Raw genomic sequence first — 16,761 nt, 5'->3', positions numbered from 1 at the left:
TGAAATGAAGAGAATGGAAGCCAAAATCGTATTTCTTGGTGAATCTGCTGTTGGTAAAACGAGTATAATTTCAGCATTTTTCCATAATGAATTTAAAGCAGAACATCAACCAACTGTTGGTGCTTGTTTTTCATTACAAAAAATAATGATTGATGGAACCGAAGTAAAACTCAAAATTTGGGACACAGCAGGACAAGAACGTTTCAGAGCTCTTACGCCAATGTATTACCGAGACTGTCATGTTGCTATCTTAGTTTTTTCTGTTGATTCTCAACAAAGTTTGAACGAGTTACAAAATTGGTATAATGATATAAAAGCCGATTCCCACGTTATGCCATCTATAATAGTTGTTGGAAACAAGATCGACTTACCAAGAGCCGTATCAACACAGGTAGGAGAACAGTTTGCGGAATCTATCTCAGCCACATATATGGAATGCAGCGCTATTGAAGACAAAGGTATATATGATATTTTTGTAGAAGCAGGAACATTATCGTTAAACAAAAATCTCCCCCAAAACCAAGAAAAAATAACTCGCGACATAACAGGAGATCAGACACAAAAGAAGTGCTGCTAACTTTAAAATTTTAAGGAAATAACGAAATAAAAATCTTTATTCATAGTAAAAATAAGATTTATAAAAAGAGCTTAAAAAAACTACACTGCAAACATGAGAGTTGTGTGTGTTTGATTTTTCTTCATTAAAATAATTATGTACTAATTTTTTAAATCAAATATTTTTTATTAATTTTGACTGGCAAAGGTCTTTATACAACAGTCTATAAATGAATACATCACCAAAAACAATATGAAATGCTGGAAAGAAAATTTGATTTCTGCACCAAAAGATGGTTCCTTTGGAATTTTTGTAAAAAGAATAAAACATGTCGCTGTTACATAAACAATTCCCCAAATCATTGTTCCTACAGAAAAAGGAACTGATAATAATCTTGAAGAAATTCCTATTATAAAACTTGTAAGAAATCTAATAACAGATTCCTTATATCGTTGAATATATATCTTTGGTGGCTGTGGAACTGGGAATCCCATTTGCTCCAACATTTTTTGCTGATTGAACATCTTTGTGGATTGGCTTAGCGTGAGCGGTTTTTGATTTAAAAAGTTTGTGAGAACGTTTATAGAAGTTCATTTCTCTAATTAGCATTTATTCATTTTTTAACTTAGATACTCAATGATAAAAACTAATAATAATAAGACACGAAAAAAGAAAAGTTAATCATATGTATGTTATCTTTATCATATCTCTTATTGTAATAATCTTTATATATTAGTTTAACAATTTCAACATGACCATTTGCTAATAAAAAACTGTTTTACTAAGTTTCTAATATTATTTTATAACCCTTATAAATAATATGATTCTTGTGTTTTAAATTAAAACTTTTAATTTCAGTGATATAGTCATCAAATATTTGTAAAATGTTTAGATAATCTTTATTTATAATATTTTTTCTTTCATAAGTATTTTTTATAAGTTACCTAAATATATAGCAGAAAAAACAAAAATAACTATTAATTAAATTATATGAAATTTAAATCAATTTTAATGTTTCTTCGCTTGATTATTCAAGATTTTTTGTGTTAAATTAAAAATTATTTTTTCAAGCTTAGTGAGAAATCCAATGTTTGTTCCAACATTGATATTGTGATTGAGATGAAAATAAATATAATTTTTTTTCCAAAGCCGTTGGCTTGTCTAAACTTCTTTTGCATGCAAATGTTTATGCTATTATACAAAGTTTGTTGAACACTTTATTATTATCACAAATACAATATTAAAATTCGTTTTATTTAAAACTGTTCGAAGCACATTTTTCTTCTTAAAAAAAATTTATTTACATATTAATAATTTCAAATTTTATTTATTATTTAATCAATCATATAAATATTTCTAATAAAAGTCATCGAATTTATCATAAACAGATACCAATTTTCGATAAATCTTATCGCTAAAGTACGCTCTTTTTGAGAAGTTCAGCAGTTCCATAATTTCGCCAATGTTTTCATCCACGTCTTTCATTAATTCGTAAACAATTTTCAAGAACACTTCTCCGAAGACAGTGAATTGTTCTATTCCATATTTGCTTAATACATTATAATCATTTATAACACTTTTACTAACTGATACCTTTTCATTATTATTATTTTCTTTTTGGTAAACATTTAAAACGTTTTTACCATTTTCAAATGCGCATAAAACAATTGCGAATTTCTTCAATATGTTAAAGCATTCAAAGTTTTCGACGTTTTCTAAGTTAACATTCGATACGTAATGTATTATACTTTTTAATTCGGAATATGAATATTGATCACATTTACTTAATGAAAGAATTGATATATATATAAACGAATTCTTAAATGTCGAAATATCATTAATTTCGTTGTTAACATTTGTTAACAAGAAGTTTCCAATTTTTATTAATTCTTTAAGTTCATTTAACGAGAAGTTAAATTTCTTATAATTATTTGGATCCGAGAATTTTGTTGTGTAATAAGTTATTACAGGATTAAACAACTTAAATATGATGAATATATTTAATACATTAGTTCGCTTTAACCCTCCGAATTTATTTTCTTTATTTTGTGATAATATTAAATGTAGATAAAATCGATTAAAATTGTTTTTGTTTTCATTAGCTTTGGTGTTAATAAAGCCAATGTCAATCGATACTTTCTCGATATCAAGTTGTGATAAATATTTAAATATGAAATAATTTGATAAGTTATAACTCCCTAATCCAGCGAGGTAATGAAGTGCAATTTTAACCATCTCTGATGTTTGTGGTAATAATCGAACATATTCATAGACAAACTTTGGAAATGAATTTGTAAATTCTAACGGTATTAACTTAGATGTCAAATAACAGATATGAAATAATGATGAATTATAATTAGGAAAACGTTGCTCTAATATAAATTGTTGAAGAATTCGCATTGATGTACTATGATAATCACATAATGAATATATAAATGGTGATAAAAGTTGATCTATACCTTCAAATTTACTTTGTTGAAGAATTTCTTTAAGTTCTGTTTCTTCTAAAACACGATTAAATGTGTGTTTGACATCATCATGTGCTCGGAGTTTTCTTCGATTGGGTAATAGTGCGATAAAGACACGTATTAATGGTGATATATAAAAACTATCATCAATAGGTAACGGTGTAAACTTAAAGAAAGCTTGATAAGCATTTTTGAATTTATCGTCTTCATTGTAGTTAACGGTCGTCTGAAAAGTGACTGATGGCAAACGCGTTGTGTTACCACTTTGGGCAGGAGATTTTTTAACATTAGATAAATAGTTACAAACGTCATCGTTACTAATGTGACGAGTTTTGGAATAATTAGAATATCGTTCTTTTCCACGGAGAATATCAAGCCATAGATGTGCTTGGTGATTTCGTGATTCAAGTTGTTGGATAAAATTAAGAGATTTATCGAAATCTTGGCCAGGGAAAACATAATGCTTAAATTTGTCTGGTTCTCCATTATTAAATTCTTGAAGAGTAAGATCAATAAGATTTTGAATAGAATCAAGTGGAGTATAAACTGTTTGTTTTTTATTTGGATCTTCATTTTGTTCATTATCGGAAGATGAGTCTATGTTAAATAAAGTGGATATTAGAAAATTGGTGTATTCTTTTAAGAAATAATTGCCAGATATGGGAAGTTTTTTGGATGAAAAATAATCACTTTTCCACTTGTTGGCAAAATTGGGGTCGTGTTTGAAAAATAAGAAATCTTTAAAGAATTCAAAATCTTTTTTGACATCTGATATAAAAGAAGAACGATATGCAGGTTGAATGGGAAAGTATTGATTGAAATAGTTCTCTTCTTTGGAAGAAACATTCCTCTGAACAATATTTTTCCATTGTTGAATTTTCTTATTATTTAGGAAGTCTGTTCTGATTATTTGAGTACTTGACTCAAAAATAGGACTTTGATCTTCTTTAGGTTCTCCTTCTGTATCAGTTTTAACTTTTTTCTCACGCTTAGATAAGTTCTCGATAATATTTTCATTTTGCGCTGTGTCAATGCCATTCCTAGCAAAAAAAGAACGCCCATCTGTCTCTCCTTTTGTGGAAGGAAAAATGTTTGAGAAGAATACATTGATTTGACTGATATCAATTTCAGCAATTTGTTCAGTTTGATTACCATATTCAAGAAGTTTTGCAGAAAGGAGAAGGTCATCTAGCATTTCTTTAATCAATTCTTGCTCCTTTTTGGGTTCCATTGACCAAGTCTTGTTTCTATTGAACCAGTCACTTTTTGCAGTAGCCTAGAATTAACGTCTTCATTGGGGTACTTAAACGGCCAACGGCAAAAAACGTTTAAATACGTTTTTTCTCCCAAAAATGGCGAGAACTCCATCAGCCCATTGGGTTCCACAATCTTTACAAAAACGTGTTCCTTATACAGATAAGCCATTTATTGAACAAGTTGATCCGAATGAAATTTCGTTAGGAAATGGGCATAGAGATATTTCTCATTTATTAGAAATTATTTATGATTCACAAGCGCCATGTATTGCAAAGACAAAGGCACTTAGGCTGCTTAATGATATTCTCCCAGGTCGTCAAGCAGAAGCTATTTATCTTGATGCTTTTGAAGCTTTACGACCTCTTTTATTACAACCACCAGGAGGTCTCCTTCTTAATACTTTGCTTGTTCTTAATACTATTGTTGATACTCTTGAAGCTGCTTCACAAATTATTGATGACATTCCCAGAATTGTTGAAATATTAGATCCTCAAATAGAACCTCCTCTACGCATTGCATCAGCTTCATTACTTCACAAAATTTCAGAATTATTAGGCTCTATACCTGAATTTTTTGAAGGTGATATTCCAATCAAAATTGTAGTTGCATCATCCTCATACCCATCAACTCCTTTACTCATGGAATTGTTTCCTCTTCTTTCAATTCTCACTAACAATCAAACAATTCGAGTACCATTAATTGATAATAAATCATTATTAAAAATAATTATCAAGTCAATAACAGATCCACAACTTCAAAAACTTTCAATAAACCTCTGCGAAAACATTGCAATGGATAATAGTCATAATGGTAAACTTGCATTACTTCATTCAAATATCTTATCTCAAATCGGGCCATTGCTAAAATCTCCAAAAATTGAATTACGGATGTCTGTTATTTCATTATTAACTTTGTTAGCTGTGCCAAAAGAAGGTAAAGAAAGAATTGCAAAAGATCAACTTATTCCATCTTTTCTTAAAAACATTTCGGAGTTTGACTGTGACTTACATTGTCGAAGGGCTGCAATGAAATGCAGAGTAATTGTTGCGGAACTTCCTTTTGGAAGATCTGTTGTTGGCAATGTGATCGATCCGTCAGTGCCAAAGCGAAAAGAAGAAAAAGACAAAAAAATTGCAATTGTAAAGCCAAACAAAAGAAGAGTAACGACACCAACAAAGCATAGAGAAGCAAATACTGTAACAAGAGGGATAATAGGAAACGTTGCGCTACCACCGCTGAAGGAAGTGGAAGAAAATGCAAAATCAGATAAAAATGAAATGGAAATTGTCGAAGAAGATTCAGAAAGAAATGAAACTAAATCAGAAAATGATAAAAAGCATTCGGATAATAAAGAAATCAAATCAGAAAATGATAAAATTGAAGAAGTTCATTCTGATGAAGAAGAAATTAAATCAGGAAATGGGGAAAAGAATTCAGATAATGAAGAAGTCAAACCAGATAAAGAAGAAATCAAATCAGAAAATGATAAAATTGAAGAAGTTCATTCTGATGGCGAAGAAATTAAATCAGGAAAAGAAGAAACAGAAATAAATAAGAACGAAATGAAATCAGAAAGTGGGGAAAAGAATTCAGATAACGAAGAAGTCAAATCAGAGAAATCAGAGAAAGAAGAAATTAAATCATGTTCAGATAAAATTGAAGAAGTTCATTCGGATAATGAAGAAGTCAAAACAGAGAAATCATATTCAGGTAAAATTGAAGAATTTCATTCGGATAACGAAGAAGTCAAACCAGAGAAATCAGATTCAGATAAAATTGAAGAAGTTCATTCAAATAACAAATCAGAGAAATCAGAAACAGATGAAAAAGAAGAAAACAAATCGGAAATTAATAAATTTGATTCTGATAAAGATGAAATAGAAGAAATTCAAATTGAAAATAGTGAAACAAAATCAGAGATCGAAGAAGTTAAAGATGCTGAAGAAGTTAAATCAGAAAACAGCGAACTACATTCAGAAGACGAAAAAATCGAAGAAATTCAATCAGATAAAGAAGAAATCGAAGAAGTTAATGATGCTGAAGAAGTCAAATCAGAAAACAGCGAACTTCATTCAGAAGACGAAAAAATCGAAGAAATTCAATCAGATAAAGAAGAAATCAGCGAAAACAATGATAACGAAAAAAGTCATTCAGAAGATGATAAAATCGAGGAAGTTAACGGTGCTGAAGAGATCAAATCAGAAAACAGCGAACTACATTCAGAAGACGAAACAATCGAAGAAATTCAATCAGAAAAAGAAGAAATTGAAGAAGTTAATGATGCTGAAGAAGTCAAATCAGAAAACAGCGAACTTCATTCAGAAGATGATAAAAATGAATCGGACAAAAACAAAAACGAAATTCATTCTGTCGACGAAACAATTGTTGACTTTAATGCTGATGAAGAAGAAAATGAAGAAATAAGTGATGAAAATAATTCGGACGAAGAAGTCATTGATGAAATTAACTGAATTTCATATAAAATGTTTTATTGCGAATATATCTTTGTGTGAGTAAAAATATATTATATGTCAATAACTTTAATAAATTTTTTCGTAACTATCTCTCATCATTAAATTCTTGTTCACAACTATGTGATAAATATTATTTTGTATCCAACATTCATATCAATTTTATATTTCATCATTAACAAAGCCAAGCAATTTTAATAGTGTTAAGATTATATTTAAAAAATTTTCAGTTGTTCAATGAAGTTCTGATTTTACATATATAAATTTTTATATATGGTTTATATCATTAAAATTATAATAGACTTCTTTACCATTAGCTAGCTATAATTTATATAAACCATCAGGTAGAAAGCTTTTCACAGTGTTTACAACATTTTCTCATATATTAAAATATATAAACAAGTTATAACATTTCAGATTTTAAAATATATTATTTTTAGTTTATTTTTATTTTTACTAACTTCTAAATTTGAGTGATAAATTTTTCTTCTATAAAATCATCTGCAAATGGATCTTCATCAATATTAGTTGTTAATGCATTTTGAAAATTAATAATTTCTAATGAAGAACAATAACAAAATGCTGAACTTCCAATTAATGTTAAATTTTCATTTAATTTATTAATTTTTAATGAAGAGCATTTCCAATATGCGTAATTTCCAATTGTTGTTAGATTATCACCAAAATTAATAATTTCTAATGAAGAACAATAAGAAAATGCTGAATCTCCTATATAATAAACTGAAATAATTCTCTTCCATGAGAAAATGTATTATCTGGTATATCAAAAAATCCTTCTTCAATAATAATTTGTTCTGTAATATTTTGTTATGTTTGATTAAATTCACTTTCATTTGTTATTGAAAGTGTATTTGTAGAATTATTAAATGTTTGAAAAGTATTTATGAAATAAATGACAATTAATAGTGAAAAATAAATTTTTTTCTTGTTTTCTTTTATTATATAAATATTATTCAATAAAATGCTTTTTATAAATAAAGTTAAAGCAACAAAAGTATTGAGAATTCAACACCTAAGTACAATAAAAACGTTTACATTTAAAGTAAAATGTTTTGCATTACTTAGTGACAAAACACTTATAAAACTTTTTTCACCCAATTTTCTATGAGAAACACAAGAATTTTGTGTTTGAAATGGAGAAAAACCAAAAAATTCTGAAGAAATATTGTTAATATAAGGACTAATTCTCTGATATTCACGCTATTGACGACATGATTTTGGGGATTATGACAATGATAAGGAAGAAGAACAACAGATAAAAGGATCCTTATCTGAATTAAGACTTAGGAGATATTAACAAATTAATTCATTAATTCATTTCAAGAGGGAATCCTAATACTTTACATTATTAAAGATATTCTATATCATCAGAACTTTTTATTTTTTTCCTTTGATAGCAAGTCAAACTTTTTGGTGAACGCTGTTTATGAAGCCACCGTTAATTATGAGGCCCCCCATTAACTGACCAATTTGAAAATCTTGATTAAATCCAAAACCAATGAGCAACTTCGAAGATTCTGCTTTATCCATATTTTCTAAGTCAATTCCATCAACAGATTCAGCATCGCTTGTAACTCTATTTAAAAATCTTACACAAAATGCAATAGATTATGATAGTTTCATTATGAGCATTGGTTCTTTTATTGACTTTTCTCGAATTTCGAGTGTTGACTTATTATTAAAAATGACTTTTCTTCCAAATGATCGCTCATTTATGACGGATTTCATCAAGAACACATTTAAATATATACCTGTGTTAATGAGTATTCCACAATTCCTCGACGAAAACTACACAGAAGGACGTCTTATCAACGACTTTCGAACATTTTTGATATATGAGAAATTTTCAGATGAATGGTATTTGGAATTCACTAAATCCATTGAAGGCCAAGATGAAGCAGTCACTGAAATTTTTACCAAAGTCCTTTACGAAGTTTCTCATACTATTTCATTACAAAAGCAAAGTTTATGTGTTCCATATCTTCAAACGTTCGAACGCTTAATAACACCAAAAAATGTTCGGATTATTCTATCGAAGGCCAAAACGTATTATCAAACGATTCGAAATTTATTTACCCAAAGTGTATTTGCAACAGACTCAATTAGTAATGCTAAAGAATTCTTTATTGAACTTCCTGAGCAAGTTACAGTTCCACTACTCAAACATTTAGATGAATACTTATCAGTATATCATCTTGAGCTAGTCAAAATAATGCGAATATTATTATTATCTTCTACAGCGCATGAAACGCTTAAAGTTTTACAACAATTCATTAATGAATGTTCGGTCTTATCGAAAAGTAATTTTGTATTTACTCAAGTTAGTCAAAACAAACGAATTGAAGCATTTTGTATTAATGTTGAAAGTGTAATTGTCCAATTATCATTAATAATGCGTGACAAGTATCCACAGATTGATCCATTTACGCCATATTATCCGAATTCATATTCACCCATCGCCGAGGAGACGTTAACTCTGAGTGAAATCACAACCGACGAAGAAGAAGAATTTCAGCGTATCGTCAAAGAAAATTCCACGAAACCGTTAACGTTTGTATCTAATTTCTATTTTCTTGCGTCACAGTCAATTGATTGTATGACATGTAGTTTGATCCGTTTATTAGGGATGATACAAAAGAACTTAAATCAAATGGAAGAAGCGAATAATTCACGGAACTTAGATCCACTTAGTAAGCAATTTGTTAATCAAAAGATTAAGACAATCAAAGTTAATTACACCATATTATTTAGTCATATTATATTACCATCACGTAAGAATAACTTATTAGAGTTCATTGACATGAGTTTAAATTATTTGTTATATATTGGTAATGTTACAAATGATAATAATGTCAACATAAAACCGACAATTCAATTTGCTAAGTTACCTGAATATATATTAAATTCCATTACAATGACATTAGATTTCTTTATTGGCTGTGAGATAATTAAAGATCCATTTCCATATTTAAACAAATTATCATTAATATTTGTGAATAAGAATTATATCAAAATCCAAGAACAAAAAGCGAAAATAATACAAATATTTGCAAAAGTTTCCAATCAAAATGAATATCAACATTTAATATTATCAATATCGAATTCATTAAATAAATTGTTCCCATCGATTTTAGAGTTTTATAGTTCAGTACAAGTCAAAGGATCAAATTCATCACTTTATGAACGATTCGAATATCGAATTTCATGTACAGATTTAGTGAATTATTTACTTAATTATAATGAGTTTCAAGAATATTTTCTTACTAATTTAAACGATAAAACTATTAAAGAATTCATATATTTCTTAGTTGATGATACTATGTATTTTGCTGATCAATCAATGAGTTTATTTAGAACAATTTATACTGCTAATCATAGTCCAACACAAAACGTTAATACATTTACCGGAGAAAATTTAGAAGAAGAAATACAAAACGAAATTTGGTTGTCACGTAATAACTTAACTTATTGGTTGTTATTATGTAATAAATCAATTGATTTAATGGTACATATTTCTCGTTTCGCTCCAAATAGTTTTCATGATGAAGTTGTACTCGATGAATTTACAAAATTGATTTTGATGTTTATCGATTCATTTGTAAATCAACAAAAATATATGATGGTTGATAAACGTGAAGAGTTACGTTTCGATCCATGGAAATTATTTGTTTCTCTTTTAACTATTTCTAATGCGGTATCAAATGATGAACTCGTTGTCCAAAAAATGGTCGAAAATGAAACGTTTCATTGTGATACATTGTTCGAAAAGGCATTTCAAATCGCTGAAAAACATAAAACACCTGAAACGGAAAATGTTATTAATGAGTTCAAAAAATTCGCAGAATTATTAAAGGTGAAAAAAGAAGAATTCGAAAAACAACAAATTGATTATTCTGATGCACCAGACGAATTTTTGGACGAGTTGTTGATGGATATAATGGACGAACCAATGAAATTGCCGTCTGGTCATTACATGGATAAAAAGAATTTGGAAAGACAATTGCTGACAAATAATAACGACCCTTTCACTTTGGTGCCATTGAAAATGGAGGAATGCACACTGGACGTGGAATTAAAAAAGAGAATTGACGAGTATAAGGAAAGAAAAAGAAATCAAAAATAATAAAATAGTATTCGTGTGAATGAAATCATTTTGATGTGATTTGGAGGGGAACAATGTTTAATAAAACGCTTTTTCTATCTTTTTGTTCTTTTGTAAATGTTCGAAGAAATATGAAAAAATCATTTTGTTTTTGAGTGAATGATCAAAGTTAAACAAATGAAGCATTGGAATTTTTGGATGCGGTGCCATCTTGTATTTGTTGCAAGAATAAAATAAAGGATTTAACAACACTTAAGTGAATAGTGCTAATATAATCATATGTTTAATAAAAAAGTTTCTTTTTTAAGGAAGTAATAAGGAATTGATGTTTAGTGATGAAGAAATTTATTTAATAATTTTTTTAAGCAATGTTATCTAAGCAAATTCAAAATGTCACATAAAAATAATTAAATTAATAGATAAAGCAGCATTATAGTGATATTGATTTGACAAAGACAACATATATATATATATATATAACCATTTAACACATTGATACACGAAAATTATATAAAATTCACACGATTTTAGGTAAATTAAAGATGAAAAGCAAAACACTATTCTTTAGTTACATTATTAGCGATGATGTTACACATGAAAAATAGATTTTCAAAAATGAGATTCTCGTTATATAATAAACGAGTTCATTGCGCAAGAGAATTCGATTGAGCGCATGCTCGAGACATTTTGCGAATTCTTTTAGTTCATTATATGTAAAAGGGCATTCATTAGTTGATTTTATTTCGCATTTTTCTATGAACTTTGGCATTTCGCCATCAGCCTGTCAGCAGCCTTTGCTATGTCGGGCGAGATTTGCTTTTTCTTTAGCGCCTCTATTCCCTCTATGACCTGACTTTTGAGCTGCTGATGTTGGCTTGCCATCATCAGTATCCTTATAGCTATTTCAGGCGGAGCGCCTGCGCCAAATGCAAGTCTACTTAACATGTGTGTCGATACATTAATATGTTTGCAACCAGAAAGAACTACAGTTGTCGCCAATTGGTCTGTTATCCATTTGGAAGTTTGTGCGTCTATTAAATCCAAAGGTAACTCTGCTCCTTCATCAGCCATTGCTGCAGCTGCTACATAAGATGCTAAATATAATGTTTTGTTTTTTGATAACATATGCATCTTAATGATTTCTACTGGAATCTTTTTAGCTTCTTTAATTTTAATTAAGCATCTAATAGCTGCAACTACTAACATTGGATCAACTGATGATAAAGATGATACGCAACGGTTAGAAACCGCTTCAACCGATTCTTGGGGTACCCCACATTTCGCACATGCTTCTAATGCTAATTTACAATGTTCATTTTGGAATGAATGAATTGCTGCTTGATCAGAACAACCATTCTTACAAGCAAAAATGATCAATTCGAGATCAATAGAATCATTACCAGTTGGAACAACAGATATAGCCTTCTTAACGTCTTCCCTGTCAACCGAATTCACTGGCAAGTTCCTCAGTGAAGTGGCGATTTTCACTTTGTAATGTGTCGACAAAAACAATACAGCACCTTTCACGTATAATTTTGGCTTTGCTTTCCAATCAAATGAGTTAAATCTATTCCAACATTTCTCTAATAAATTACTTGAAGTAGGTATACCTTCTTTTTCTAATAATTCTATAAATTCTTCAGCACTTTCTTCTTTCTTACTTTCTTCAATTTGATCTTCTTTAATCTCATCTTCAATTTCATCAGGTTCTTCTTGGAAAACTTGATCCAAATATTCTCTAAGTTTTTGTAAATCTGTACCAGGTATATATATCTTTCCTGATTTGAACGCATGAACAATCTGTGCAAAAGTCGGCCTTCTTTTCGGATCTCTATCCCAACAAGCAGTAATCAAATCCTTAAAAGCTTCAGGACAATTATCAGGTATAGGCGGCCTCATATTTTGTACCAATACTTGCGCAATGATTTGTGTTGGATCGAGTCCTTGATAAGGTAATTGTGCAGTAAGGATTTCCCAACATGTAATAGCATACGCATATACATCGATTTTGTTGTCATAATTTTGACCTGACTCTAATAGTTCTGGCGCCATCCAATGCGGTGTACCGATGTTCTTTGTTAATAAGTCGCCTTGTCCAACTGTACGTGATGCACCGAAATCGCAAATACGTGAAAACCCATCTTTGTCGATTAAGATGTTCAATGTCTTTAAGTCTCTATGTATGATTTGTCGCGAGTGTAAAAATTTCATTCCTCGCGCAACATCGAAACATACAAATGTACGCTGCGTCTCATTTAACTTGTGATACTTATGTAGGTCGTGATAAACTGAGTTTCCAGGCATCCACTCTGTAAGGATACAATACGGTGGTGTGTCTGTGGCACCAATGAACTTAAGAAGCGTCGGATGTTGCGCAGTCGCTAATATCGCAAGTTCACGTTGAAATGCTTGAAGTTTGGCACCAACTAATTTCTTGGCTTTGAGACGCTTGATGGCCACTTCTTGCCCTGTTCGTTTGTCGCGACCATAGAACACAATAGCGGAAATACCAGAGCCGACTTCGCGGATACGTTCAATGATATCATGACTAATTCGCCACGATTGGTAGTTCACTGGGATTGGCGAAAGGTTACGTTGGCCTTGCGCTAATGCTTCGGCTTCATAACGCTTGAGGAAGTTTTCAATTGATTTGGTTCGTTGACGTAATAGTGGTTCGACGGGATCATTTTCCGATGGCTTATATTGGCTGAAAGATGTGTATATGCTGCGTAAGTCGAGAATGTGATACTGGACCCATTGCTGGGCGCCGGGATTAAAGCAATTGCAGGCAACCGGATCGATAACAGCTGTGACTTCTTTGAGTTTGCTGGCGATGGCGCAGAGCTCGCTGGCGATTTGCGAGCTGTGCGACTCAATTGCAGTCTGCGCCCAATTTTGTGCCATGTTTTGCCCGATTAAACTTTCGTATTCTTGTGCAGCTTGAATAATCATTTTGTATGCTTGAATCTGGTCCCGAGAAACAGGATCATCTGTGGCATGTTCGGCGAATTTATCAACAAATTCGCGAAATTGTGTAAAGGCATACTGAAACTTATGACGATGGGCTGTGGCTTGTTGAGCTAAATTATCGAGTTCAATACAGATTCGCTGAAGCTCAGGAACAAGTTTCTTTTGAAGGGGATTTGTCATTTGTTTCCTGGCACGTGCTTTGTAAATGATTGAAATTTATTTGAATGGAATTGAGTATTTATTTCTTATGAAAATTTCAATGACTTTGATTGTATAGCTAAAGAAAAAATCAATCATCGGCGTTATGAGAAAAGCTTATTATTTAATTTCGATAAATAAAAAGAATTTACAAATAATATTTAATAGCATAAACAGAAATAGACTATATCTGTATTTTTTTAAGTTCAACAATGAAATTATTCCACTAAATGATGGTGAAAAATTAAAAAATAAAAAATTGATTAGAACATCACTGTTTCACTTTTTCAATGTTTATCTTAAATCGCTATGAAAAAATAAAAAGTGGATAAAAAAAAAAATCTTGAATGAATATGACTTAAATCAAACAAAATAAAAAATGAAAATGAAGTATATTTATTGGTATCAAAAATAAAATAATCTTTAAATTATGAATTATCTAAAATTAATAAAATTGGTTAATACAAATTCAATGACAAAAGAATAAGCACAATAAGAAGGAAAGAACAAATTGATGGTTTCATAACCAAAACAAGCTTAAATGCAAATTTAATGATATGAGAAATAAGAAATAAAGACATAATAGCAAAGTTTGAATGAATAAGTAAGTAATACTTATGAAGAAAAAAATATACTTTTGTGTGTATGCAAAATGTGTTTTGGAGAGGATAAATATGAAAATTTTTGAGGATATAATTTATTAACGTATTTTATACGTTAAATGCACTTTTAAGGAGAAAAGAACTCCAAATATGAATCTCCCAAAGCTCCCTGGTTATTCTTTTCATGATCCAAGAAGAACAGACTATCGCAAGGGGCAAATGCTTACACTTACATCAGGTCAAATGGGACAAAGGCCACCTCGACCAGAAGATATCGAAAAATCGTTAATGCAAAGAAGCACAAAACCAATAGTAACAGCGCCACCTAAAGAACCAGTTTCCACATTTCCTGATTATATCCCTGCACATGTTGCATATGAACATCTTGTTCTTCGTTTTTATGCATATTTTAAGGAAACAATTCCTGAATCCAATGAAGAAACTACTCGTACACGATATGTAAAGATAATGGTATATCTTGAAGATGATACAGTTATGATTGAAGAAAACCATGTACGAAATAGTGGGATGGCACAAGGTGTATTCCTCAAGCGCATGCGAGTAGTTGATAGTTCTGGTCGTTATTATACTTCTGATGACTTTAATGTTGGAATCAATATTGAAATCTTTGGTGTAGTTTATCGGATTTATTCCTGTGATGCCTTTACCGAGAAATATCTTCAATCCATGGGTAAAGAAGTTGGTGAATTTGAAGAACCACCTGATGACATTTATACCATCAAACGTAAATTAACTGATCGTCCAATTCGTGTCACGCATATTAACACAGATAAGACCAATTTACGTCGATTTCTTGAATTTGACGGGAAAGTCTTACGCTTTTACACAATTTGGGATGATCGAAAATCATTATTTGGTGAGAAGCGTAAATTTATTTTGCATTATTTCTTAGTCGACGACAGTATAGAGATCCGCCAAGTGTTACCTATTAACTCTGGTCGTGATAATGTTTCACAATTTTTGAGCAAGACGCATTTAAAGAAGCCGAACAGTAACGAATATTATTTAGACTCAGATTTATATATTGGCCAAACAGTTGAAGTATTTGGTCGCCAATTTTTAATATATGATGCTGATTCATTTACTAAGGAATTTTTAGATGAGAAATATGGTAAACATGATTGGACGCCATTACAAGTTGATGAAAGCAAACGAAATGACCCGACAACACAAACGAAATATATTCCACCATATAATGGTTGGGGCGATGAAGAAGATTCATTAGGTTATTGTACCTCATTACATCCTAAAGTACCTAAGAAAGATGTTGTTAAGCTTATAAACAATGATGGATTAATATTACGCTTTGAAGCTAAGTTTACTAATCCAAGGCCACAAGATGTAAATCGGAAATTTGTTATTGCATATTATTTAGCAGATGATACAATTGCAGTTTTTGAATTACCACAAAGGAATTCAGGATTTAAAGAAGGGAAATTCATACAAAGGAATAAAGTTAAAAACCAAAAAACTGGAGATTACTTTAAACCTTCTGACTTTAAACTTGGAGAAGAAATAGTGATAAATTGTTATAAATTTATAATTTATGATGCGGATGAATATGCATTAAATTATATGGAGGCAAAAGCTGACGATTTCCCTCAGTCGGATTTGTTTGAGATTTTAAGTTATATGAGAAATGAGAAGTCGAAAGTTGAGGAATTAAAAAAGAATTTTGAGAAAGTGGATAACCAAAAAAATGGTTTCGTAGGTCAAAATGTGGCTGAAAATGAGTTAATGAGAATATTCGGATTGCAGTTACATGAGGCAAGAACTGTGTCAAGAAGATGCTGCTCAAAGAATGGATTCGATTATTTGTGTTTGTTGGCAATGTTGGCGTAATTCGATATAAATGTTTTGTTCTTAAATAGTAAAAATCTGTTTTTCAAATTCATTTTGTTTATAATGTTGTAAATTGATACATTTTTTATTGATATGAATAATATTTGTTTGATTTTATAATCTTAATAGATGTAATAAATTTATTTATTAGCTAATCTTTGCTTTTCTTGAAGTAAATCAATAATTTCATTCTGGTTATTTTTAGATGCTAACATAAGTGCTGTATTATAAATATTGAAAAATTTCCATATAT

General features: G+C 30.3%; 4 protein-coding genes across 4 annotated transcripts; 3 read left to right on the top strand and 1 right to left on the bottom strand.

Annotated features, from left to right (window-relative positions):
- Positions 1-145: 145 nt before the first annotated feature.
- Positions 146-577, top strand: GO595_008970 (small GTP-binding protein; the record flags this gene model as incomplete). The annotated part of the gene is made up of 1 exon (XM_067922603.1): positions 146-577. One exon carries the CDS (start codon positions 146-148, stop codon positions 575-577), a length of 432 nt encoding a protein of 143 aa, XP_067770755.1.
- A 3,799-nt stretch (positions 578-4,376) lies between these two features.
- GO595_008969 (Phosphoribulokinase / Uridine kinase family protein) lies at positions 4,377-6,752 on the top strand (the record flags this gene model as incomplete). Its single annotated transcript, XM_067922602.1, has 1 exon — positions 4,377-6,752. One exon carries the CDS (start codon positions 4,377-4,379, stop codon positions 6,750-6,752), a length of 2,376 nt encoding a protein of 791 aa, XP_067770754.1.
- Positions 6,753-11,628: 4,876 nt separating this feature from the next.
- GO595_008968 (TKL family protein kinase) lies at positions 11,629-14,025 on the bottom strand (the record flags this gene model as incomplete). The annotated part of the gene is made up of 1 exon (XM_067922601.1): positions 11,629-14,025. One exon carries the CDS (start codon positions 14,023-14,025, stop codon positions 11,629-11,631), a length of 2,397 nt encoding a protein of 798 aa, XP_067770753.1.
- A 770-nt stretch (positions 14,026-14,795) lies between these two features.
- On the top strand, positions 14,796-16,508 carry GO595_008967 (EF-hand domain-containing protein 1; the record flags this gene model as incomplete). Its single annotated transcript, XM_067922599.1, has 1 exon — positions 14,796-16,508. One exon carries the CDS (start codon positions 14,796-14,798, stop codon positions 16,506-16,508), a length of 1,713 nt encoding a protein of 570 aa, XP_067770752.1.
- Between the last annotated feature and the right edge of the window lie 253 nt (positions 16,509-16,761).

The sequence above is a fragment of the Histomonas meleagridis genome (genome assembly GCF_020186115.1).
Source record: "Histomonas meleagridis strain 2922-C6/04-10x chromosome Unknown contig_82, whole genome shotgun sequence".
Lineage (NCBI taxonomy): Eukaryota > Parabasalia > Tritrichomonadida > Dientamoebidae > Histomonas > Histomonas meleagridis.
Note: the sequence above shows the minus strand (reverse complement) of the source record. Positions and strands in the feature narration are given on the sequence as shown.